The sequence below is a fragment of the Pezoporus flaviventris genome, unplaced genomic scaffold (assembly GCF_033815535.1).
Source record: "Pezoporus flaviventris isolate CSIRO_AGI_PZ_B2104156 unplaced genomic scaffold, CSIRO_AGI_Pfla_v1 ptg000045l, whole genome shotgun sequence".
NCBI classification, from domain to species: Eukaryota; Metazoa; Chordata; class Aves; order Psittaciformes; family Psittacidae; genus Pezoporus; species Pezoporus flaviventris.
This window is the reverse complement of record NW_026892593.1, coordinates 22,081,842-22,105,823: the sequence shown is the minus strand read 5'-3', so window position 1 is coordinate 22,105,823 and position 23,982 is coordinate 22,081,842. Positions and strand designations below refer to the sequence as shown.

Genomic DNA, 23,982 nt, shown 5'->3' with positions numbered 1-23,982 from the left:
TTATCATGAATAGCCTGATATCTTAAATAATATACATTTTAATTTCTATTTTAGGTATAATGTAGGGGGGTTTAATATAAGTGTTAAAAAACAAGTACATGGGCAGTCACGTGCTGGAAATGCGTCACAGACATTAATACAGCCTTGCCAAGGTTGAAATACCCATCATGCCTATTTTTACAAACATATGAACTAAGGCACACTGAGATACACTGTTTTTTCCAAGAACTAATGCAGAACTGGGAGGAGCACACTGCTATTTTCTTTTTCCATCAGCAAAAAATGTTATCTTGCTGTAAACACCAGATGCTGGTAGTAACTGTATATAACAGTAAGATGCCTTTAGGGTTTCTCCCAAGCGAATTTAAAATCATGTCAGTTAAATTACTTATAAGATCCTATAATTACTGAGCTAAAGAGAAGTCAAACCATGGCTTGCACATCTGAAATCTGAGTAGCACCGTGGCGCACTGCATAAAAAGAGACTCTCTCTGCCACTTAGTGTATGTATTTAGAGGATCTGTGCATCATGTCTTTCCATCTACAGGTAACAAAGATCCCACTGAAGGGGCCAGGCTGCCATCACTTCAGGTCCTGCAGACAGTGCCTGCTGGCACCTCCCTTCATGGAGTGTGGCTGGTGTGGCCAGCAGTGCCTCCGGTCTGCTGCCTGTGCCAGCAGCACCTGGACTCAGGAGACCTGCTTGCCTAAGGTTTATGAGGTAAAACGGGGGATTTCACATATTTATCTTTGAGGGAAGAATGCGGTCTGTGCTCTGGAGGCATTTTCTGTTTATTTCTATGCAGTTATGATAAATGAAGTGTCTACTTTCCTTGACTTCCCCTTGGATAAGGTATCCATAAAGCCTTTGGCTGGATGCGCATGCTCTTACTGAGTGCGGCGGGCTCACCTGCTCATGAGAGGAGGGCTAAGAAGATGCTCAGAGGGCTGGAGCACCTCTCCTGTGAAGACAGGCAGTGAGAGCTAGAGTTCTTCAGCCTGCAGAAGAGAAGGGTCACAGAGACCTTACAACAGCTTCCAGTGCCTGGAGGAGCTGACATATAAGCTGGAGAGGGGCTTTTTATAGAAGCAAGTAGTGATAGGACAAGGGGGAATGGCTTTAAACTGAAAGAGGGTAGTTTTACATCAGATATATGGAAGAAACTCTACTGTGAGGGTGTTGAGTCACTGAACAGGTTGCCCATAGAAGTTGTGACTGCCCTATCCCTGGCAGTGTTCAGGGCCAGGCTGGATGGGGCTTTGAGCAACCTGATCAGTTGTCCCTGCCCATGGCAGGGGGTTTGGAACTAGATGATCTTTAAAGTCCTTTCCAACCCAAACCATTCTATGATTCTGTGGTGGACAGGTCTGTTTGATCATCCTGGCTTTCCACAGGAGAGCCTTATCCCTGCGAAGCACTCATAGGGGGGAAACAACATGGGTCCAAGCCAGCCTGGCAGGGATCTGATTGGAAAGGCCAGTGAAAAAGGAGCACTCTTCCTTTCAGAACCCTTTCAAAGGGAGGAGGTAGAGGCAAGCATTTCCCACCCACAGGTGCCACATCGTGACCTAACACAGGAGCTCTCCAGCCCTGCTGCTCTTCCATCCCCATGCAGCTCCAGTGCTGGAGGAAGGCATGATGTAGGGAAAAATCCCTCTGTGCCCTACCTCAGCTCTGTGACAGAGCAGTCAATCAAAGCACCACCCTGGGGGAGATGTTTGTTCCTAACTTCCCTCCTTGGCTTCTCAATCCAATGGGGGGAACCCCATAGGGGTGCCTGTAGGTGCACCCCTGCCTGGGACAGGGGACAGCAGGAGGCTGCTGCCAGCCAGCCAAAGCCCATCAAGGGTGTGCGAGAACACAACCGCACGGATGAGCTGAGGGCCGTGCTGATGCAATCCTGTTTTAGTTTAGCTATGGTTAATGCAGGATCCATACCGGCCAGCTGTACGTGTAACCGAATCATCCTATGTGAAGTGTGACAGTGCTGTGAAGGTGCAGGCTTGTGGGGCACTTAGCAGACTAGAAAACTGAGGGAAGGACAAGCATTAAACTTTCTAGTAGCATTTATACCCATTTGCTTTTGTTAGTTCATTTAACCTACAACATGTAGTTAAAAATAGATTTCCTTTATGGGCATACAGCTGATAAATGGAAAGTTTGAAGTGCTAAAATCTCAGAGAGGGAGAGAAGGGAGAGAAAAGGGTTGTTTTTTTTTAAGAATCATGTGTTTCTTCCAACCAGGCAGATGACTTTATGCACAACAACTTTTTAAAGAGTACTCAGGCACAACAGCTAATAATCTAGAAACAAACCTAGAAACACATGTGTATGGGTTGTTTTTTTCTTTTCCATTTTCACCTTTCAGATGTAAAATTTAGGACTAACACAGGCAAAATTCAATGAACAGTGAAACATCATAGAAATCAAACATAAAAGAGATGGAAAGGGGGGGTGTTTGTGTTTGCCTTGCCTTCTGTTGCCATTTACCTTTGCGCAAAGGAGATGTAAAAAAATTGCTAATGCAGAATGTGAATAGTTTACTTTTCCCTTGTACAAGAACATGTTTATTTCAAAAGGCAGTATTAGATGAACAAATAGTCATTTCTGGCCTTTGTTTGAATGAAACTAATTCAAAGGGCTACACTGAGAGTTAGGCCTGATACATTTTAGAAGACTTCTGCAGGCACAAGCAGCATCCCTTAATGCTTTTTTCTTGGCAAAACTTTCCAGCAATGGCTGTATGTTGCTGTGCCTCCTAAAAGATTGCAAAGGCTCTGAACTGCTTATTTTCTGATTTTCAGAGGTGCTGAGCTCATGTAGCCCTCTTTAATTTCAATTATGAGTCTGTGCACTCAGCAGTTTTAAGAACCAAGTGCCTGGAACCTATGCGGAGGTACCTAGATGGAGAGATGAGTCCCCAGGGCCACCTCTGCATCCCTATGCAGTTGCTGGGTGGACGAGAACTCATCCAGGGGAGCGTGCCTTGGATGTGGGGCAGTGGGTGCTCCCCTTCCCCATGTGGCTCAGCCCTGCCAAGTCCAGCCTGCCCTTGTAATGAATATGCATCTGTGGCACTGATGGATCTTAAAGTAAATCTTGAATTACAGCATGCCCACATTGGTAGAAATTGCTTCTAGAAGGCTTGTAAGGGAAAAAATGCAGCTGAGTACTTAAATCCCTTTGGATTGCTGCTGTTAAAACAGATTTCATGCTCTACTGGACCATGACATTTAACATGATTACTGAAAAAAAATATAAAACAGATTATTCATCATCTTCTGATCTGTCTTTAAACCCATATGTATAAAATATGAGAAACAAGCTTGTTTTGTTCCTAACAAACAGAGGATGACCTGCTTTGCATAGTATCTGAAATTCAGTCTGAACATCTCCCGAATATTTTGCAGCTTTCAGAAGGAGAGGTTGCTTGAGATATGTCATATGATCGCTTTAACCTGAGGGGAACAGAGATCTTCTCCAGGGGTCTGGTCCTGTGGACTTTAGCTAGCTAAAGTCTTCAACAAACTTTTCCCAGGTTATTGCACAAGGTAGTGCACAGTGGAAAAAAATAATTGGATTTTCATCTCAGGAGTGATGGCAGAGAAGAAACCCAGTGTCCTCCTGTGGAGACCTTTGTCTCTCTGCCCTACTTTAAGCACTTCCCTTGGAGCCATGGGTGGTGGGGAGCAGCCCTGCACTGAAAGCTACTGACGGCACAGCAGGGCTGGCACCGGGACATGGGATCCCACCCCACACCTTGGCACTGTACCCCACTCCCATCCATCCCTCTGCCAACAGCAAGGCGTGTTTTGTCAGACTGGGCAAGTGGTGCTAGAGGAGATTTGGGGACTCGAGGGAGTCTCCTTGAAGATCGCTTGTTGCTGGAACAAATTGCAGGCATCTGCCTGCAGCATTCAGGTCACGCTGAAAGGTGAACAGTATGTAAGAAGAAATAAATTGGTCTCCCTTTTGATTCTTTGTTGTGGTCAAAAATCTGCCATGGTTTGTTGCTGTTTTTAAAGTCAGTCAGTTTAGCTGGCTTTCGTCTCAGACATTTCGAGAACATCAGGCCTTCTGCTGCCTGTTTAGATTGGAGGTTTTGCTGGAAATTCCACATATGGCCTTGTACATGTTCCTGCCTCTTAATTAAAATGAACGGGCTGATGAAACTTGAATAAATAGATACTTTCTTCCAACAATTTATAAAGTATGTGAGTGGATATTAGCATAATGGCTGTCAACATAAGCAAAAGGAAAACACAACGCTTTAATTTTTTCCAAAAGGAAAAAGTTAACTTTATTAGCCTTAAAGTCCAGAGAGCAGCAGGGACAAGCAGAACTGCAGGCCTTGCAGCAGGACTTGCTCCATGTTATCAGTGAAGTTTTCCTTGCTATGGGGAACTTTTATACCCTGAATTTCATAGCATTTATAACTGATTTGGGTTTTGCTTACTTTCTGCTACTTCCTGTGCAATGTAAGCACACAGAAGATGCCTATATATACCTCGGTTCAAAGTCCAGGAGGTTCTCTATTGGTTCAGTATTCATTCCTGTAAACTCCCAAGAACAAGTCTGGGAAATCTCATTTAACTTTCAGAGGTTTCATTGTACAGAACAAATGGTACAAAAGTAACATATGGATAAAAACACTGGGGGAATTTCTGCAGAATTTGCACTTAAAAAACTCTGCTTAGAGGTCTTGCCTCCTAAATTTGCTGGCAGAATGTAGTAAATACTTTTACTCTCCCTCAGTTAAGGCACATGGGCTGCTACCACAAGTCTCTTTTGGCAGGTAAGATCACTCCAAACCAGTTAAGTGCCTTTGGTTTTTATTCTGTATGGCTTAATGAAGTCTGATTTTAACGCCCTTATTTTGCTAACTTGCGGATTACATTTCAAACTCTTCAAATACCACACATCAGTGCGTTATTGTACAAAACATCGAGACATCCTGTACCCCCACAGAGCAATTTCAGTTTCTGCTTGGGTTTTGTTACTCCAAAAATAGATAGTGTGCTGAGATATTAGGCAAAGTGGAAAACTGGGATCTGAAGTCAATCCAGATTTTGAAGAAAAAAAACCCAAAGAAATAAGGGAAAGTTAAAGTTGGGAATAGCACAGACTCCATGGGGTACTTACTGCTTGCTCTTGGCTGCAGTGCTGTGTGTCAGGGAGCTGTGCAAGCGTCATTGCCTTTTCATGGGTTTTGTGCAAAAGTACTGTTCCTGCATAGGTTCCCTCTTCTTTGCTTATTGAGAACTGATTCAAAGCTCATTAAAATGGGAGAGATTCCTACTGGCTTCAGTGCATTTTGGATCAGACTCTTTGTCTGGTTTCTAATGGGGGCAGTAAATTTCCCTATATTGAATATATGGTATAATTCTTTTGAAGTATTCTTCAGCTGCCTTTCTATCTACAATAGTTCATTTGTAAGTGTCTTGAAGTATAGCTGCAAGAGAGTTGAAAAGAAATGTGCTGTCTTACTGGATTTCCAGATGAAATAATAGCCAAGTATCTCTCAAACACTTTCCTTTCAGCTTGAAAATTAAGTTGGGTCCTTTGAAAGGCACAGCTGTATTGCATTTTAGGGGAAAAATTAGTATCACTAAAGCATTAAGTTGAAGACATTTAGGCACTATGGCCACAAGTATAAGTTCAGTCTTTCATTCCGTGTTGTTTGTCCAGTGGTACTGGTGTGTTTGCAGAATTAAGCGGTATTGTTAAAAGTCCCCATAAACCCTGAACCAATGTCTTTTTCATTTTTATTTTTTCTAATGGCAGTACTGATCAGTACTTTGGCTGAGGTTTGTAAGACTTTTGTAGTGTTCCTACATTTTTCCCACCATTGTTATATTTTACAGGACAATTTACAATATACAAAAAAAAAAAGCATTTCCTTTGTAGATTGTCTCTGTGTTTCTGAGGGGTGGTTTATTTTTACCTCAGAGTTAGAGGTGACCAAATGTAAAAGATTTAAGGAAAGAACAGCAGAAGTAATGTTAACTTTATCACAGCCAATGCGATATCGGATTATGGTGTCTTTGAAGCTACTTCACTCTGAACCTGACTTTTATCAAGCTCACAAAAAATGGTCATTTTGGGGCTCTTTTGTGTTCAGCATTCAGCTTCTAAAAAATAAGTACGTTGTGTGTTTAACATGCCAGAAATAAGATGTGAAAGACAAGAACGGTAGGATTTAAAAGACTGTTACAATGCACAGCTTGTCCAGTGCCCCTAAACACTATCCTTCAAAGCTTTCTAGTATAGGTTTTGTTATTTATTGCCACTGTCAGGGAAAGCTCATAATGTGACAAATGGAAGGTGAAGAACAATTAAGATGAATGGTAGGACATAGTCTACCAGAAGAAATGCTTTTCTAAAATTATTCCTTTGCACATTCTTTAACTGCATTTGAAGTTCAAGAAAACCTGATTTAACTAACACAATATTTTTTTAACAGATTCTCCCGAGCAGCGCTCCCTTAGAAGGTGGGACAAAACTGACCCTGTGTGGATGGGACTTCGGATTCAGCAAAAACAGTAGATTTGAATTAAAAAATACAGTAGTCCACATCGGCGGACAAATTTGTGCCCTGGAAGCAAAATCTAGTAACAAAAACAAGTAAGAAACCTCAAATAAGAATTTCCCTTTATACAGATGTTCTTTATGTGGTATGGATTTTCACTATAAACATTCAGTCTGTCAGTGTCATCTCTGATCCTGAGATTTCAAACAGGAAACAATCCCTTTTGATTGGTTTGATAAGCTCCCCAAGAAAAAAAGGGCTCGAAATGGAGATCAAATAAATCTAGTTAATGCTGATAGCTCCTACAGCAGCTTTTTCTGGTTTGTCTGCAAAATGCTGTTCAACATCTGTGGGAGCTGGCAAGAATGAAACTATTCAAAGGTTTGAAAAGGGGGCAGGTTCCTTTGGCCAGGATCCCACCGGACTCAGTTATGTCACCTCCGTCTTCCTGATCTGTGAAGCTGCTGGAGAGAAATGTGAGAAGATGCAGGTATTTCGTCATCCACAGGCTTGTGACCCTCAGCTGCACCACTCCTCCTCCTTCTCAGAAAGAAGAAAGAAGTATTTGAGACAGTGGGATAATGGCTTAAATTTAAGACAGAGGTTATGATGGTTGTGAGATTCAGTGAACATCCTCTCTTAGTTCAAAGCGTGTGACTACTACCAAAGCAGTGTGCAAATCATGGCACAGCTTCTCGATTTTCACATACATAACAGCGAAAAGGTCACCCTGCAGAAGTACTGAGCACTTTCCCATCTGCTGTTCTGAAGTCTTAATGCAAACAAAATTATTTAAGCAGACTAGCTTGTGTGTTCAGTTCTGGGCACCTCACTGCAAGAGAGGCATTGAGGTGCTGGAGCAGGGCCAGAGAAGGGTAAGAAAGCTGGTGAAGGGTCTGGAAGAGTAAGTCTTATGAGGAACCACTGAGGGAACTGAGGTTGTTCAGTCTGGAGAAGAGAAGGCTCAGGTGGGACCTTATCTTTCTCTACAACTGAAAGGAGGTTGTAGTGAGGTGGGGGTCAGTCTCTTCTCCCAGGTAACAGGAGATAGGACAAGAGGTAACAGCCTCAAGCTGCAGCAGGAAAGGTTTACATTGGATATCAGGAAAAATTTCTCCACAGAGAGGGTGCTCAGGCATCAGAACAGGCTGTCCAGGGGAGTGATGGAATCACCATCCCTGGAAGTGTTCGTACACCATGTAGATGAGGTCCTTAGGAACATGGTTTAGTGGTTGCCTTGGCAGTCCTGGGGTAATGGTTGGACTTGATGATCTTAAAAGTCTTTTCCAACTTAGTTGATTCTGTAATTCTATATGTGAGACTTTGTAGATGTAACGTAATACATTGACACATGCTGCCACAAAAGCTCAAGTTTGATTTTTGGTAATATTTCATTTTATACAACAAACTTGTGTATATGATGCATTTTTTTTCTAATCCTTTTGTCTGCCAAAATTTGGCACATAAGGAAAATTCCAAAAACCAACTCAGCCATTGAATGGGAGGTATTTGTTTTCTCTAGCATGCTTCTTTCTATCCAAAATGCATTTGATACACTAAAATTATTTTCTCTGGCCAAGTATAAACACCACAGTGTTTGTATTTAGCATTAAAAAAGACAACCACAGTTCTTTTAGCTGTTATTTCTGAAATGTTCCTGACACACATAGATAGATGATTTGTTTGGTATGGATCCTCCATTGTTATGAGTTTAAAGTGGTTCTATTTTAATACAGAAAATCAAGCCAGAAAAAAAGATGTAATCCAATCTTTTTCCTTGTTTTCCAAAGGTTGGAATGCACAGTTCCCGCTGCAAAAAATCCAAGTTTTAATATATCCAGTAGTGTTTCTGTTGGACATGGCAAAACACTATTCAATACATTTTCGTATGTGGTGAGTACTATGATTCAAACTTTGTTGTCAAAATTAGCTTCAATATTAACTGGAAGGAGATTCCTCATGAGTCCAATCCAGTATGGTAATTCTATATTCCTGTTGGCTTTATTATTACATCACGGAAACGCTAGTAAATGTTTTAAGAGTCTTCCTGTTCACATTTTGAAAATAATGTAACACTGTTTTTATTTTTACCCCACCCAGAATCCTGTAATAACAAGTATCTCTCCCACCTATGGCCCCAAATCTGGAGGAACATTGCTTACTGTATCTGGAAAATACCTTAACAGTGGAAAAAACAGAAGGATTTTTGTTGGTGAGAAGCTGTGCACCTTGCAAAGGTAAGGTACTTACTAAAAAGTGATGCCTATGATATTGGAATGGCTTGATTAAAATGTATTGGAGTAAGAAAAATACAGACATGCATTGCTGTCCTCCCCTTGTGTTTCATAACAGACAAATGATACTGCAGTAACCTTCAGTTCTGGATTACATCCTGAATTTAGGATGTCTGAAAGGTTTCTAGAAGGAACAACGGTTCCCTGGAAGACTTGTTTATTCCGTGAAGCCTTCATTAACCTCATTAAAAGGTTGCATAAAGAAGTAGCAAATCAGTCTAATGGATTAGAAACTGCCCATTTCCCATCATTTTTGTCATCCCAACTTCCATACACTCAGCCCCCTCTTTTGTATCAGCTCCCAGTGAGCATCCATTGGGTGTAGGTTACCATTTCCTACTGGTTTGTTCTGTGGAAACCTGACCAGTGTGGGAGCGTGGATCTCATGCAGATGAGCAGTTATTTCTGCACTACTATCAGTGAACAGCCTCCAGACCAGCATCAGTTTGGGACTTTTCCTGCTGTAAGTAAAATTGTTCTGAGGATCAAGCCAGAATTTCTTGTGGCTCTGTACTGGATCCAGTAGAAGCTCAGTCAAAAATCTTTGACATGCTCTGTATGGAAACGCCTTCAATCCCAGCTGAATATAAATGTTAAATACTAAGTACATACTCTCTCCTATGGGCAGAGAAACATTCTGAATTTGGTACCTGTTCTACCATGAAGAAAGTCCTGCCTAGTCCTGTTTTCAGGTACAGCAAGGTGGCTCTAGAATTGTCACCTCTGTGGCCAAGGGCAGAATCCTGCTCACTGTATTCCAGGAAGAGGATGTCCAGCAATTCCTCTAAATAAAAATAGGTCTCTTCTAATGATTATGAAAGTCGTAGTGGTGAAACATCACACTTGCAGAGAATGTGGGGAAGCAATAGCCTATTAGTTAACATCAGACTCAGTCAGGAAAGATAAATTTTATTCTTTGCTGCTAGATGATTTATTGTATGCTCTTGATCAAATCAGCTAAGACTGACTAAATCAAGAAGGGGATTTTGGTATTCAAGTCTGATATTTAATCACTAACAAGATCTATCTTCAGCACTTCTGTTCAATGGCTACTTAATAGTTTAAGATGGCATTTATTGATGTCATCATTTCAGCTGGTCAGCTAATGGATAAATATATAAACCTTTAGGGAATGATTCGTCTGATCCATTTGAGAAGTCTGCTGTGGGGGTGAAATGACAGCCAACTCAGAGGCAGACATCTGCTTTGGTCAGGTGGACCTGTAGGTATCAAACCGTAGCTGGGGCTTATCCAGTTAGCATCGCCAGCACCCCTCTTTCTCACCAGCCTTGGAGACTTCTACACAGGACTTGGCCAGTTTCTCAGGGCAGGTATTTCTCTACCTAAACTGGCAGCTTTCCACAGTTCTGAGGGCAGCAAGATCAAGGGGTTATTTTTCCCTTTAAAATATGGTTAAAAGCTTCCAGATACACATGAACAAGCCATTGAACCCTATGGCACCTGGTAAACCCCACCTTCCTGGAAAGCTTCAGAAGTGCCAGCAAATGCCCCTTTCTTCTAATCTGGGGGCAATCTCTCACATCCCTGGAGAATGGCCCCACTTGGAGGGCTCCTGGAGGGGCCCAAATCACTGAAACCAGGTGGTAGAGTTACATTTGCTTCTCCAATCAGTTGTTATCCTTGCTTCTCATACGCTCTGCTCCCTGCAGCCACACTTCATGCACTTCAATATCCTTCACACCTCTGCTGCCCACCCTCCCACTGAGCTCAGTGTAGGAGGAGGACTTCCAGGGCCAAGCATGAGAGAGACAGGGAAAGGTGAATATCCCAGAGGCCCTGCTGCTCTGCTGAATTCAGCCAGCTCTTCCTGAATTTTCACCTTCTCCTCCCTTCTGCTTGCCCTCTGCCTACCCCTTGGCAGCACCCCCAGTCAGCAGGTCCCCCCAAGGCAGGACATGCTGGTTCATCCTCCTCCAGGACCTTTTCTTGAGGTTTTTAACGCAGAGTAAACCCTGTGGATTTGAAAGAGAATGACATTATCTCATGGTTACAGCAGAACAAGTCATTCTCCTTAAACCTGGAGTGTGCTGTTGTTTTCCAGGCTGGAAGCTGCCCTTGCAGGGTGCAGGGGCTGATGTGTCTGTCACAAGCACTAGGGAAATACCTTGCAGCAGGCGAGGTGATAGTCAATCCAGTTAAGATGAATCCTGAGCGTAAGCGGTGTTGCTGTTTCTCCCTCACACCATGCTTGTTTGTTGCAGTACGATCATCCAGTGGGAGTCTCAGTGACATTTTTTTAGAAGTGGATCCTTAGGAGAGGTTGGGGCTCACTGAAGGCCAGTGTTTTAAACCGAGTACACGTTTTACAGTGCTGACAAGTAAGCCTTTTTCTGCCCTTCCAGTGTATCAGCAAGCACTGTGGAGTGCTACACTCCGGCACAACGAATTCCCCAGGAATATCGTGTGAGGGTAGGAATCGACAAAGCCATTCGAGACGCGAGCGGCCATTTCACATACAGAGAAGACCCTGTTGTTTTAAAAATTCATCCGGCCAAATCTTTTCTTAGGTGAGTAAAAGTTTCTCACAGAAATAAGAAAAGTAGGGAATGAAAGAAGAATGGCTACGCTGTGCAGCAATCTATTAAAAGAAATTGCATTTTTATCTCTATCTGCCATGCCAATTGCTTCTATTATGGTGCAGTTGCAGAGGGCAGATCATTTCCTTTCAGAGGTGAAGGAGAAGGGCACCTCTTTTCTTTATGTGATTTAACTCGTAGCTGCTGCCGAGTGTACCTGTGATGTCCTGCTGAGATGCATACGGTACAGCTAACCGTGTCTCCTACACTGCGTCTGGACATCACACTGATGAGTGAGGAAAATCATTTAATGTGACAAGTTAGCAGGACTCAGGAGAGCAAAAGGATTTTAAAACAGTCTAAATCCAGGCCTACATAAATATTATGAATATACATGTATGGTAGCATATGTGTGTTTTTAAGTGACATATTTATGGTCTCAGTAGCTCTAATCCAAGCCATCTTCCTTTGCCAAAAAAATGTCAGCAGTAAAAAAGACACCTTTTTCGGCACTGTTGAAAGCAATAAGTTACGTAAGTTAGCAAATGCTAAGCGCAAGTATACACCCTCCTTTAAAATGTATGCATTTGTTTTACATCCTGCAATGCCACAATTTTAAAAATGATTTTTCTTTTTCTTGTATTTGATTAGTAGTTATAGCAAGTGTAAAATTTGTCTCCCAGAAAAATAATCTTACTGCTAAGAGCCATGTATTTGCATTCACCCCATATATCCCTAATTCTGGCTTTATGTTGTCATTTACTCTAAAACATAATTTGTAATTAAGATTATCATAGCAGATGTATCATTATCCTACTCATCTTCTTTTTCCTTTTCCCTTTTTTTTTTTTTCAAATCTTTCCTAGCGGTGGAAGTACAATCACAGCTCAGGGAATCAACTTGAACTCAGTGTGCTTTCCTCAGATGGTGATTACTGTACCTAAACTGGGAATGAACTTCTCTGTGGTGAGTCAGTCTTGGAGAAGACAGTCTGTTACCTTGTCATCTTTGTGTGGTGAATGGCACAGAATTTGCAGTCAAAAAACCTTGATTTTTGCCTTGGAACTTCAGGGCTTCCACCGACATGTTGGTGTTTTCTACACAGACTGTTTCCACTGCACAGACAAAACTCAGCAACAAATTTGAAATTAAACTGGCTATAGAACAAGAGTTACCAAGGACCTGCTTCCAAAGAAATAAAGCTTTCATAGTATCCAATAAGATTTTTATATTGCAGTTTAACAGTGTAAATCCAGTGACAAACAATGCAATACAGGTATGTCACATTACATGGCAAGTTCAGGTGCTACTGTGATAGGTAGGAAATGTATTTAAATGGTGACTGTGGATATAGGAGGAAAATGGAACAAGCATCAAAGAAGGAAGTAAAGTAAATACATAAAAGCAAAAGTAAGTATTATTTTGAAGAATTTCTGATTGCCAAATTACCTACTGGAGCAAATCTTTCTTAATTTACCAAGTTCAGCCACTGAGTTTTAAGAGATACTAAGGCTTTTGCAGTTGGCTACCTCTGCACAAACAGAACATCAGTCAGGGCCTTCTTTTGTTACCTGCACTGATAATACAGTGTCTAAATCTAAGTGTTCAGATATGACCATGTGATCTACAATTTTTGTAATGCAACGATGACATTTATTGGCTAGTTGTACTGAAACTGTTTCCTGTAGGCTTTTGCTTACACATTTGTCTTGTACCTCCAACATTTTCTTATCCTGTAGGGCCTGTTTAGCCTAACTGGAGCTAAATTGACCTACACTCCTTATGACAAGCTATGTGACTGCTTATATTCCTGGCTTATTTCTAATGATCATCATACACTGTCTCCTGTATTGAATTCTAAGTATTAGACCTAAGTTTGCTGAAAGCATTTTAAGTGGTATGTCTGCAGATTTGCAGTCTTTTATAGCTTCAAGGTCATAATATTCTTCACGATCCTAATTTGTATAATACTGTGAGTGTCAGGACCTGAATTTCAGCTGGATGTAATCGTGGCTTATAACTTAATGGGTTCAGATTTTAATCTGAAAATCAGTGACCCTGCAATGAAACACAATGTTCAATGTTACTGAAAAGACACTTTACCTACAAGTCAGAAAACAAAACATTCCAGTGATATCAACCAAACTCAAAATTTATTAGGTTTTAAGTAATATGGGCATGATTATTTCTAAGTACAGATGTCCAAATAAAAGATCATTGCTGAAATTGGCTCTTTGGATTTTGCTTTATATGGATCTGAGCAGACCTTTGTTTGAAGTAAAGATCATTCAACTTTTTCAGTTATTCTGTGAGACTGTGCAATGCTGCTTCTCTTCAGGCCCTGGTTCTGCATACCTTTCTTGTCAAACACTTGGGACTTCTCAGAATTTGAAAGTATTGGAAGTTTTAAAGAACTAAATTCACTATGCAAAAGTGACTCGCAACTCCAGGCAATGAACACTAAAGTTTATTCTCTTCCCCAAATATTCAGGAGCAACCTTTACTTTTAGCAGCAGTTTCCTGCCATCCTGCCTTTTAATCTGCTGTTGAAAAAACATGTGGACCTAGACAGAGTTATCTCCCTTATTCCTTTTCTTTTCATACCTTGCAGTGTGCATGATGTTTGCAGACACACAAGAAGAGGCAGGTCTGACCCCCTCTTCTATAGGGGTATCTGTCTCCCACCACTGCTGATCTCTAAGAATCTGCCCCAGTGTAAAGCAGCTGTACACAAATACCTTCTCCCTGCACAAAGTGTGCAATAGCTAATCTGGAGTTTTTTATACTTTGACATTGCCAAGCAATATATTTTGCTCTATTGAAATTAAAGGCTTCTGGCACTCAGTGGCTTTCCCTACCTCTGTGACAGCCCAGCTCTGCTTGCCATTTGTTCTGCCATTAGTCTTTGCCTCAAGCTTATTTCTCAAGGAAGGATATTAATTCTTAGGAAGAGGGGAAGATTTATAAGTGGCAAAACAAGATTGCACTGTGTAACTGAGGAAATTGCTGGTGGAGGATGCCTATGGCTGCAGCCTGCCCCATCCTGCACTGAAGATTCTGGGCTCTATGCATAAGCGAGATGCCAAAAAAACAAACTGTCATCCAGTCAAAACAAGAATCAACAATGATGAGGAACTGTTTCCTGCAGGGATCCAGAGCACTGCAATGACCAGCTATCCCATTAATAAGGGAGAAAACAGGTGTGGTCCTGAATAGAACCAACCCAGACAAACAGTACAATATAAACCAGATGATCAAGAAGTCCTATAGCTGAGGTTATTTATCTTTTTGTTTCCTTAGCTGGGGAGAGGACAGCTAACTGAGTCATTTTTTTTTAATAGTTATTTAAGCCGTTTTTCTTTTCAGTTTTCTCTCGCCAGCCTCCTCCAAGAAGCTGCTTTTGTCAGCATTCAGAAACTCTGGCTCTTGGGAAAAACAAAGCCAGCACTGAAACACATCCCAAAGCATCAAAGGAAAGTACAGCTAGGAGGGACCACAAAGACCTAGCCTGGCCCTGCTTCCCTGCGGCAGGAGCAAATGTATGCAGACCACTGCCTGACAGATATTTGTTTAGGTTGTTAATAAAGCTCCTTGTGAAAGAAATTTCACAACCTTGCTTAAACAAGCTTTGGAGAGCTGCTTTACCTGCTTACCTAGTGGTTTGGAAAGACTCCTTTCTAATAATTAACCCAAATCCTGGCTGCAAATTAGCTATCTTCTTGTTTAACCCTCAGTGGACACAAACAAGAGATTACCAGTCTCTCCTGCTAATTTTTCATATTTGCACTACATTATGATTCAGCCTTTCTCTTCTCCAGTTAAAACAAACCAAACCACTCCAAATTCTCCTGCTAAGTGTTGTTTCCTAGAGCTCTCCTCATTTTTCCCACCACCTCTGAGGCCTTCTCCCATTTGCCTAAAACTGGTGGTGCCCAACTTAAAAGAGGTCTCACCTTTTCCTGTAAGTTACCTGTCCCTCAGGCTTAATTGTAGCCTAGAGTCACAGTGTGAGTGCAGGGTCACTTTTGTAAGCAGCAGGAGCTGTTGGGGATGCTCTGGATCCCAAAGCCTCAGGGAGCAGAGCCAGCTGATGTGCCCTTGGGCGTTTGTTCTTCTCTGCCTGTTTCCATCCCAGTGGAAGAAATGAGTGGTTCAACTGGTAAAAGAGCTTTTCTGGAAAAACATACCGTAAGAAATGCAGTTTCACTGAGACTGAAAGGTCTTGGGGGCAATATGCCAGGCCCCTATAGAAGAAACATTTAAGTTGAGCATTTCAGCTTTCATGTTTGAAGTTCAGTGTTTCTGAAACTTTTCTTCCATAAGGCAAAAAGGCCTTCTTTCAGTTTTATCATTTTCATTTCATATTTTTTTAAATTTCCTTAAAATTGTTCAATACTGTGTTCACACTACTTGTGTTTGTATTACATTTTATGTTAGCACTATCAAAATAATACATTTTGCCTTCTTTGAGTTTGATATTTCAATGAGTAAAAAAAGGGTTTAGATTTATTGAACCATCTGTTTCAATACTTGCAATGTGTTTCTTTTTAATTTCTATATTGCGAGTTCTTTTGACTCATGAGTTTTGACTAGGAACAAAAAATTTAGGTAGTGCTGCATAAATTCCCAAGGGTTCTAGATAATGTATAAGGATACACAAACCCTCTCACTTCTGCTCACATGTCCAGCTCCCTGTGTGAGGTGCACAAGGGAAGAACCAGCTTGTTCCTTCCTTTCACTCTGCATTGTGCCTGTGAAGAAACTGCACAGTTTGGAGTGGTGTTTGATCAGAAGCCTGTTTACAAAATAAGGGTCTTCTAACCTCTGCTATAAATTGTGCTTCTGAATACTTCAGGCCAATACTTTCTCTTTGAAAGCCTGTACTTTGCATTGATTCCTCAATAGTGGATAAGTGGTCATTCAGGGATCCTTTGCTGTAGCATTTGGATATAAATTGGATATAAATTCACACTGCTTAATCTATTCTAACCACAAATATCCCAAGATATGCATGATTGTAAAATCAGGGAGAAGCAATCTTCTCCCTAAGGTTTATAAACACAATATAAACAACTGACTCTGTAGTTATGCAAGATTATCTCTTTCCACAGACTTTTAATTATTTCTTTACTAAGTAGTCTCTTGAATGATCTTTAGCATTTCTTAATTGCTCCCTGCTAGATGCCATTTACTGCTGTATTACCGGTGAATTTTAAAACACCCTGAAGTTCCTTCAATATTTACAAGTTCATGAACAAGCCATATGTCTAATACTCATCAAAATGCCTAGAATTCACTTGCGAATGTCTTCCTTAGATTTATTAAATAATGATAGAAGAAATTCTCTGAAAACTGGGGATGGTGAGCTTGTATTTACTGAAGATTTCCCTGACTATCTATCCAAAGACAGTCAGGGTTGGGTCCTCTGTCTGTCTTGACTCTGTGGCATCAAGCTGCTGCAGAAACCCAGCAAAGAGTTTCCCTCACAAAGGGGAACAACTGGCCTTTGTCTGTGTGCCAAAACTGCATCTCATGCACATCTCCTGCCAAGGAAAGAGTGCAGCAATTGGAGTCAGGGAAAAGCCTATGCTTTGAAATCACCGGGATGCCAGGGATGTGGTAGTAGCAAGGCCATCCAAAGACCAGGGGGAAATTTAGACTCCTGGTCAGTATCGATCATGTTGTGAGAAGGGCTGGCTTTCAGACCCAGGAGCAAGGGAAGTTTTACTCTACCTTCTGTTCCAGTGATCTGACAGACTAGAAGTATCATCTCCCATGCCTTCATCCAAGAAGACAACTAGAATACAAATGCTACCAATCCATTAGGGCCATTCATTGTACTACCTGAAATGGCAGCAAAAGCCAATGAGTTCTTCAAAACTTGAAGTGCTTGAGTGTCACTGCTCAGTTTCTCACCTACACAGAAAAGCCTTCTGAATGAGCTTTCCTTAAATTGGACCTTAATTCTCACCTCTTTCTATTTAGAAATCATTCTTTGGCAAAAGACATTTGGAGAGTCTCAGTCTGTCTTTAACCTCATTCATCTTTCATTCCTCACTGAAATCCAAAAGTTTACTTTTTGTGAAAGGACAAATTGGCCCTTTTCTGCCATCTGACTGGGGCAGATCCTGTAATACACATCCAACTACCCCTCTCTTTCCTGGGTCAGCTGCTGCGAGACCTCTGGAGCTCAGAGATCCTCCCTCATACTTTCCCTGTTGTTCTGTCAGATGAAAAAAAAAAATGAGTTGGGCACTGAGGTTGAGATTCTGTAGGTCAGGTTCAAATTAATTGCTTCAAGGGTCATATTTTACAAATGAAACAAGAATACGTTCCTTTAAGTGGTGAGTCATATGCATTGCGCAATAGATTATTATTCCCTTTGGGGTATAGTATTTACTTATGCTTGTGAAGTGCTCCATAATTTTTACATCTTTTTTTCCTTACTGTCTTCAGGTGTAGATTTTAGTCACAAGAAGAATACAGGCTTAGCTTTTAAAGTGAGTGTACTTTAAAGCCTAATTAAATAAAAGTTAAAGGTGCTGGGTGATAGGCAGTATCTTAATTGAGAAGGCAATAGATTGAATTAGGGTTTTTTTCCTATAGGTCCTCAATCCAATATTTCTTGAAAACTAAACCGTCATATTCTTCAATTGCTAAAACCAATTTCAAGGTAAAAATGTCATGTCAAATCATGTACCAATAAGGGCATTGCAAATAAGATTTTTCTTGACCTTACCAATCAGTCACATTGCATCCCCTCCAAATAGTATTATTAGATTTTTATCATTTTCTGAAAGCTTCCACTTCAGAGACCAGCCTGATAAAGTAAAGTATCTGATTCTAATAGATAGCCACAAACAAAGTTATGAATACCACTGCTATTCATTTAAGAGACATCACTACTCTACAGTAGATAAAAAGTCTAATGAATTTACATTAATCAAATAAATATAATGATTCCTTGGGACATATTTGGTTTTATAACAATATATATTTTAGTAATCCCTTTTTAGAATAGACACAGTATGATATATATCTTTATGAATATTCATGTATCATGGAAAAGTACAGCTTGATCATCCATTATACTAATGATGCATCTTATTATTACAAAAGTGATTCAAATGAATTTCTAGGTCCATGTGATATAATGAAGCCTGAGATACGGTCAATGGTGTATAACAAGGTATTCAAAAGAGAAAGAACAGCCTAATACTGTAAGCAAATGGAGCGAAAATCTGCCTTGTCTTATCCCAGAGATTACCTTGTTGTCACGGGGGATGCACGAATATTTCTGAATTTGTGCTAGGAATCAAAATGGGCTGTTTGTTACACGGATGCAAGTCCCTTTAGCATCACTGAGAGCTGCAGCAAGTTACTTAGTGCCGAACTCACAGCTCACAGGCAGGTAACCTTTGTAGTGGTGTTCTAAAACTCTAGTGCTCAGTTTCAGAGCCTTGAAAATGTTTCCCTTGGCAGAGTCAAGATTTCACAATATTATGCGCAGAAACATGAATTGCTGTGTCGGTAAGAAAACGTGCTGATTTGTAGACAGCTTTATCCTGCTTTTCACGCTAATGTGGGTATATAACTGAAGCAACTTGAATGGTTATGTCACTCATTTGAAACAGCAAAATTGCATTAATTTAGCATATTAGAGACAAATTTAAACTAATTTCACAGCTCCTTCAGCAGCATTTTATATTGAGAACCAATTTAATTTGAAAAACCAAACAAAAACCATGTATTTTTGGCATTCTCTGGATGCACAAAGGTATTCAACAGCACTGTTGGTTTTCCAGGAAAATTCTTTGTGGAACAAATGTAAGATTTATGATGAGGAGGAGCTAAGCCCCATTCTTACCAGGGCATATGTCAGACACTGTATTTATTTTTTTTTTTTTTTAAAGTGTAATTTCTGCTGTCAGGGAACTACTTACAGAAGGTTCATACAATTCGAACAGAAATGCTTCTGTGGAGCTGAAATAACTCCGTTTGTGCCCGAGTTCTTCAACCATATCCACAGTAGGCATCAGGAAAGGGAGGCACAGAGAAGGGAGTACATAGTACAGTCACAAACAAGCCACTCTGCGCTTTGCATGATGCTGCCCAGCACCCACCGTGCTTCCCATCAGTGCTTGTAGATATGCTGTTGACATTATAATCAAATTAGTTATATAGAAATCTTCACAGTCAAGGCAGGAAGCTGACCCTTCTGGAACACTGTTAATCTAATTGAAGCTGTTGTCTAAAATGGAGCAGATGAATCCCACTCTAGGTGAGCCTCCTTCCCTCGTTTGACTGTAAAGGTAGTTTAGACAACTGCAACACAAGTGTGTGGATGCAGGCTTCTTGAATCCCATCTGCAAGAATCCGTATTAACCCTGCAAACTGCCCAAACTCAGCCTCAGATGAAGTTGCCTGCAAATCACCTCTGTCCTTACTTGCAACACAGCAATCCTGTAGGAAGGACCTGGGTCCATCTTGTCTGTCTCACAAGCCCTGTGTCAAGGTGGTATGGGGTAGAGGGAAGCACCTTGGCCAGACATTTCACACTGGATCACAGCCCCATGGCACAAAAGCTCTGTCAGGACTTGTGGAGTGTGGGGTCCACCAGCAGTTTGCCCCAGGAAGCACTTCCAGAGCAGGCCCTCATGAGGACTAACAGCAGAATGTGGGGCAAGCATGGCTTCATGCCTGTTGTCAGGCAGCTCCTGCACTGCAGTAAGAGGCAAACATCTCATCCCCACTCGTCTGAGATGCAGTGTGAAGCATGACACCTGGGGCCTTACACATACACTTTGCTGAGCTTTCATGACCCAGCATCCCATGGTGGCTTTGGCTTTAAAGCGCTTTTTCATGGAGTTCATAGTGCCTTTCCGGAATCATACTGACTTAGTTACTCTGTCAGTAAATGTTGCTTTACATCTGTTTTCTTCTATTTCACATGTATTCATTGGCCCTGTATTTACCTTCTCCTCTGGTCCCTTGTTCTTGCTTTAGTAGCAAAAAAGGAAGAGAAATCCATGTCTCAGTCACTCTGACACAGGCTGGGTAAGCTGAATTATGGCTGCTCAGTACACCAGGCTAGCCTCCTGATGGTTCTTGGCTTTGGAAATCATTTTCCATTAATTATCTGCAAAATATTTACTTTAAAAGTGCTGTGAACAATCAGGCCAGGAAGTTTGTTTACTTCAACATTTCCTCAACAAGAGTGCAAACACCATTGACATGAAGTTTTATACTTTTCTCCCAGCTCTAAATAAATGCTGTGTAGCACTGATCAGGATTTTGCTTTGGTCAAAAGAAGAACAAGACCCCTGCTGTTTATTTTCTCAATATATATGTGCATTGTTAAAGAACAGTTATGTTCATCAGTGACTTCCTATGCACGTACGTACTGCAATTGCCTCTTTCTTTCTTTCTTCTAGCCATGTAGCCACCGCTCCAACTCAGAGATAATCTGCTGTACAACTCCTTCACTGAAAGCCTTCAATCTCCAACCACCCTTTGTAACCAAAGTGTTCTTTATTTTTGATGGTGTCAGCTCTTTGTATTTTGATTTTGATTATGTAAATAATCCTGTATTTAAGCATTTTGAAAAGCCAGTGTTCATCTCAAGAGGCAACCATAACGTTCTGGAAATTAAGGTAAGAAATGTTGAAATAAGTTTTTCTATTATTCAGCAGCATAGTGTGGAACAGACATTTTGATGAAATAAGGGAAGCTCCAAGGAGGAAAGGGCAGAGAGAGAAGCGTGTTAGTACTGCATTCACTCGAACCCCCAGCTGTCACAGCCTTAAAGATGTAGAGCTGAAAACAGCAGGTGGGGTGGGAGAGGGGCCTTCCTTATCCTCATGGGAGGACCATGCTGCCTCAGCTTCTGGTTGCAATGGGTGGCATCATCAGTTGAGGATTGAACATGGCCAGCAGGTCAGAACCCGAAGTATGTGGTCTGCGAGCAAGTACCGGCTCTCTGTCACATGGGTTTGTGTCCTTCCTCATGAAAGACATGGAGTTGCCTTTAGAAATTGGCCAGTGGCTTTGGCTCACTACAGTTGAAGGAAACTATGGCCTGTGCACAGAGTCACTTATGAAGATCAGTCACCACTGTAGCCTAAATATTTACAGATCCATGAAAAATGCAAATCTGATGCTAAGTGGCTCTTAAAAGAGCATTGAGAATAGCCTACATGGCTCTGAGAAACGTCTCTTAAGAATCCGGGGCCCTCACAGGCACAGGCTGCTCTCTAAAGCAGTGCTGTGGGGAAAGTTAAATGCATTCTGTGGGAGTCCGATTTCTTCAAATCTAGTGCTTTTGTGAGTTGGAGTATCAAACAGAAAGAATATAAACACAGGTATTTCTTATCTACAGTAAATGTTTATGAAAATTTATTATTGTACATGCATTTTATATAGAGTATCTATAATTTATATAGTATATGACCTATAAAAAAATGCTTTATGGAACAGTACCAGTCATAACGCTGGGGTCATCTCTTCATGTAGCTCTTCCATAGTTCTGTAAGCCAAAACTCTTTTCCCCTGTGACAGTCATAAAATCTTGAAGCTCTGAGGTCTTTAAGATGGCCCAGGAAATCACAGGGGATGACTTCAGAGCTGCTGTCAGCCATCCTGCATTTCAGGCAAATTCTCTGAATATTTATCTGTCTCCACAAAGTTCTTTGAGCAAATTCCAAAGAATAATCAGTCTGATTTTTCTTTTTTCCTTATTTTTTTTTCTGCTTGGAACTCTTGGCCATACAATCACTCCTTCCTCAATGCAGAGCAATCCTCTTTTTCAGTTATAAAGAAATGCTAGAAAGAGTTCTGGTGTGCAGGTCAATGGAGAGCTGGGAATATACAGCTGCTGCATGGCTCAGTGCCTCCGTGCAGTGACAGCAGTGTATTCCAGTATTTTCCAGGTCATGTATATCAACCAGTTGTAAAGATAACTAATTTGAGATGAATTGTAGAATAATGTACATTGGAAGGAACCTCTGGAGGTCTTTATAGTTTAACACCCCTTGCTCAAAACAGGCCTAAGTTAAAAATTAGGTCAGGTTACTTGTGGACTTGTCTAGATGAGTTTTGAAAATCTCCAAGAGTTGAGATTTTACAGCTTTAAGAAACCCAGCTCCACTAGCCTTGCATGGTGCATCCTGTGTATCAGCTCCCTTCCTAGCTTAGTGGCCCTCTGCTGTGCTTCATCCAGTTTGTCAGTATCTCTCTTCTTCTGTGGGGCTCAAAACTCAACACAGTTCTCCAGGTGTGGCTTCACAAATGCTGAGCAGAGGAGAACAATCACTTCCAACCTACCAGCTTTGCTATTGCTAAAGTATGTGGTAAGCCTTCATCTTACAATGGCATTTTGCTGCCTTATTTCACCTTGTGGTCCAGTATATCAGTCATTTTCCTAGATGTGGTGTCATCTGAGAGTGCAAGGACAGTGCATCCTGTCCCTTTGTCCAGGTTATCAATAACATTTTAAGTGGTACTGGTTCCAGCATCAGCCATTCATGAATTCCAGTTTTTAGACTTCTAAGATCTGAGCTAATGGCTAGTCAGTTTTTCACTCACCTTGGAGTCCATCCATCCAGTCCATGTCATATAAATTTGTTTTGCCTTGCTAGGAGAGATTGTGTTGCAAACCTTTCTAAAATCAAGGTAAACATTGTCCAGTGCTCTCAATCTACACAGCCAGTCATCTCCACGTAGAAGGCAATCAGGCTGCTCAGGCGAAACACACCCTTGGGAAACCTGTGCTGGCTGTTCCCAATCACATGTTTATCCTTCCTCTGCTTGGAAATGCTTCCATGAGGACTTGCTCCATAGCCTTCCCAGAGACTGAGGGTTAAAAATCATTGGAACTTTTAACTCTCTTTTTCTTTTACTCTTGAACATTTTATTCTCCTAAAGGGAATTCTCTAGTGCTGTGTATTGCTGGGAAGCCATTCAGATGAGAAGGGCTGGCAGAGGACTGTCCCACTGACAACTGACCAGATACACAATTTTGTAGTATTCATGTCACCTGTAGTCATGGTACTCAAGGCAGATGTCAACCTAAACCTAATGCCCTGGTTATATCCCAGCAACCGACTGGATAATAACATTAGAGAAAGCTGGTCTCCTAGAACAAAGCATGAACAAGCACCAATTTAACATCTTCATCTAAATAGAATTAGCTATAATGGGATGCTTCTATCAAAACAGTGAGGCGACTTTCAGAAATTATAATAGGGCCAAAAGATCATTACAAGCCATATTAGCAACACTTTTCCCTTGTCCCATTCCCGCATTCAGAAACACACACACAAGTTTACATGCCTCATGGTTATATTTTGTGCAGTAATTAAGCAAGCTCAGCATGAAATTAAATGGCAGCTTGCTTCAGTGAACAGTCTGTTCCACCAAACCAAAGTTCTTTTATCTTTTTCTTAATTAGTTTCAGAGGGGCGGAGGGAGCTTTTATCACAAGTTTTTCAATCAAACTAATGTAGTGTGACATATCTGGCTTCCATCAAATGACAGTGGTACCGATTGAAAGGTTCTGTTTGGTTTCCCCTGATCACCGTAAGATAATTTTGTAAGAAAACGTTACACACAGGAAAACAGTAA

General features: G+C 41.1%; 1 protein-coding gene across 7 annotated transcripts in view; it reads left to right on the top strand.

Annotated features, from left to right (window-relative positions):
• MET (MET proto-oncogene, receptor tyrosine kinase) overlaps positions 1-23,982 on the top strand; it is a 93,017-nt gene that overhangs the window by 46,968 nt on the left and 22,067 nt on the right. For all 7 annotated transcript variants that reach the window (XM_061467669.1, XM_061467668.1, XM_061467666.1 and 4 more), the window contains exons 7-13: positions 548-721; positions 6,465-6,625; positions 8,321-8,423; positions 8,631-8,767; positions 11,188-11,352; positions 12,228-12,327; positions 20,796-21,014. In XM_061467669.1, the coding sequence (XP_061323653.1) occupies positions 548-721; positions 6,465-6,625; positions 8,321-8,423; positions 8,631-8,767; positions 11,188-11,352; positions 12,228-12,327; positions 20,796-21,014 (1,059 nt within the window). The remainder of the gene's footprint in view (positions 1-547; positions 722-6,464; positions 6,626-8,320; positions 8,424-8,630; positions 8,768-11,187; positions 11,353-12,227; positions 12,328-20,795; positions 21,015-23,982) is intronic.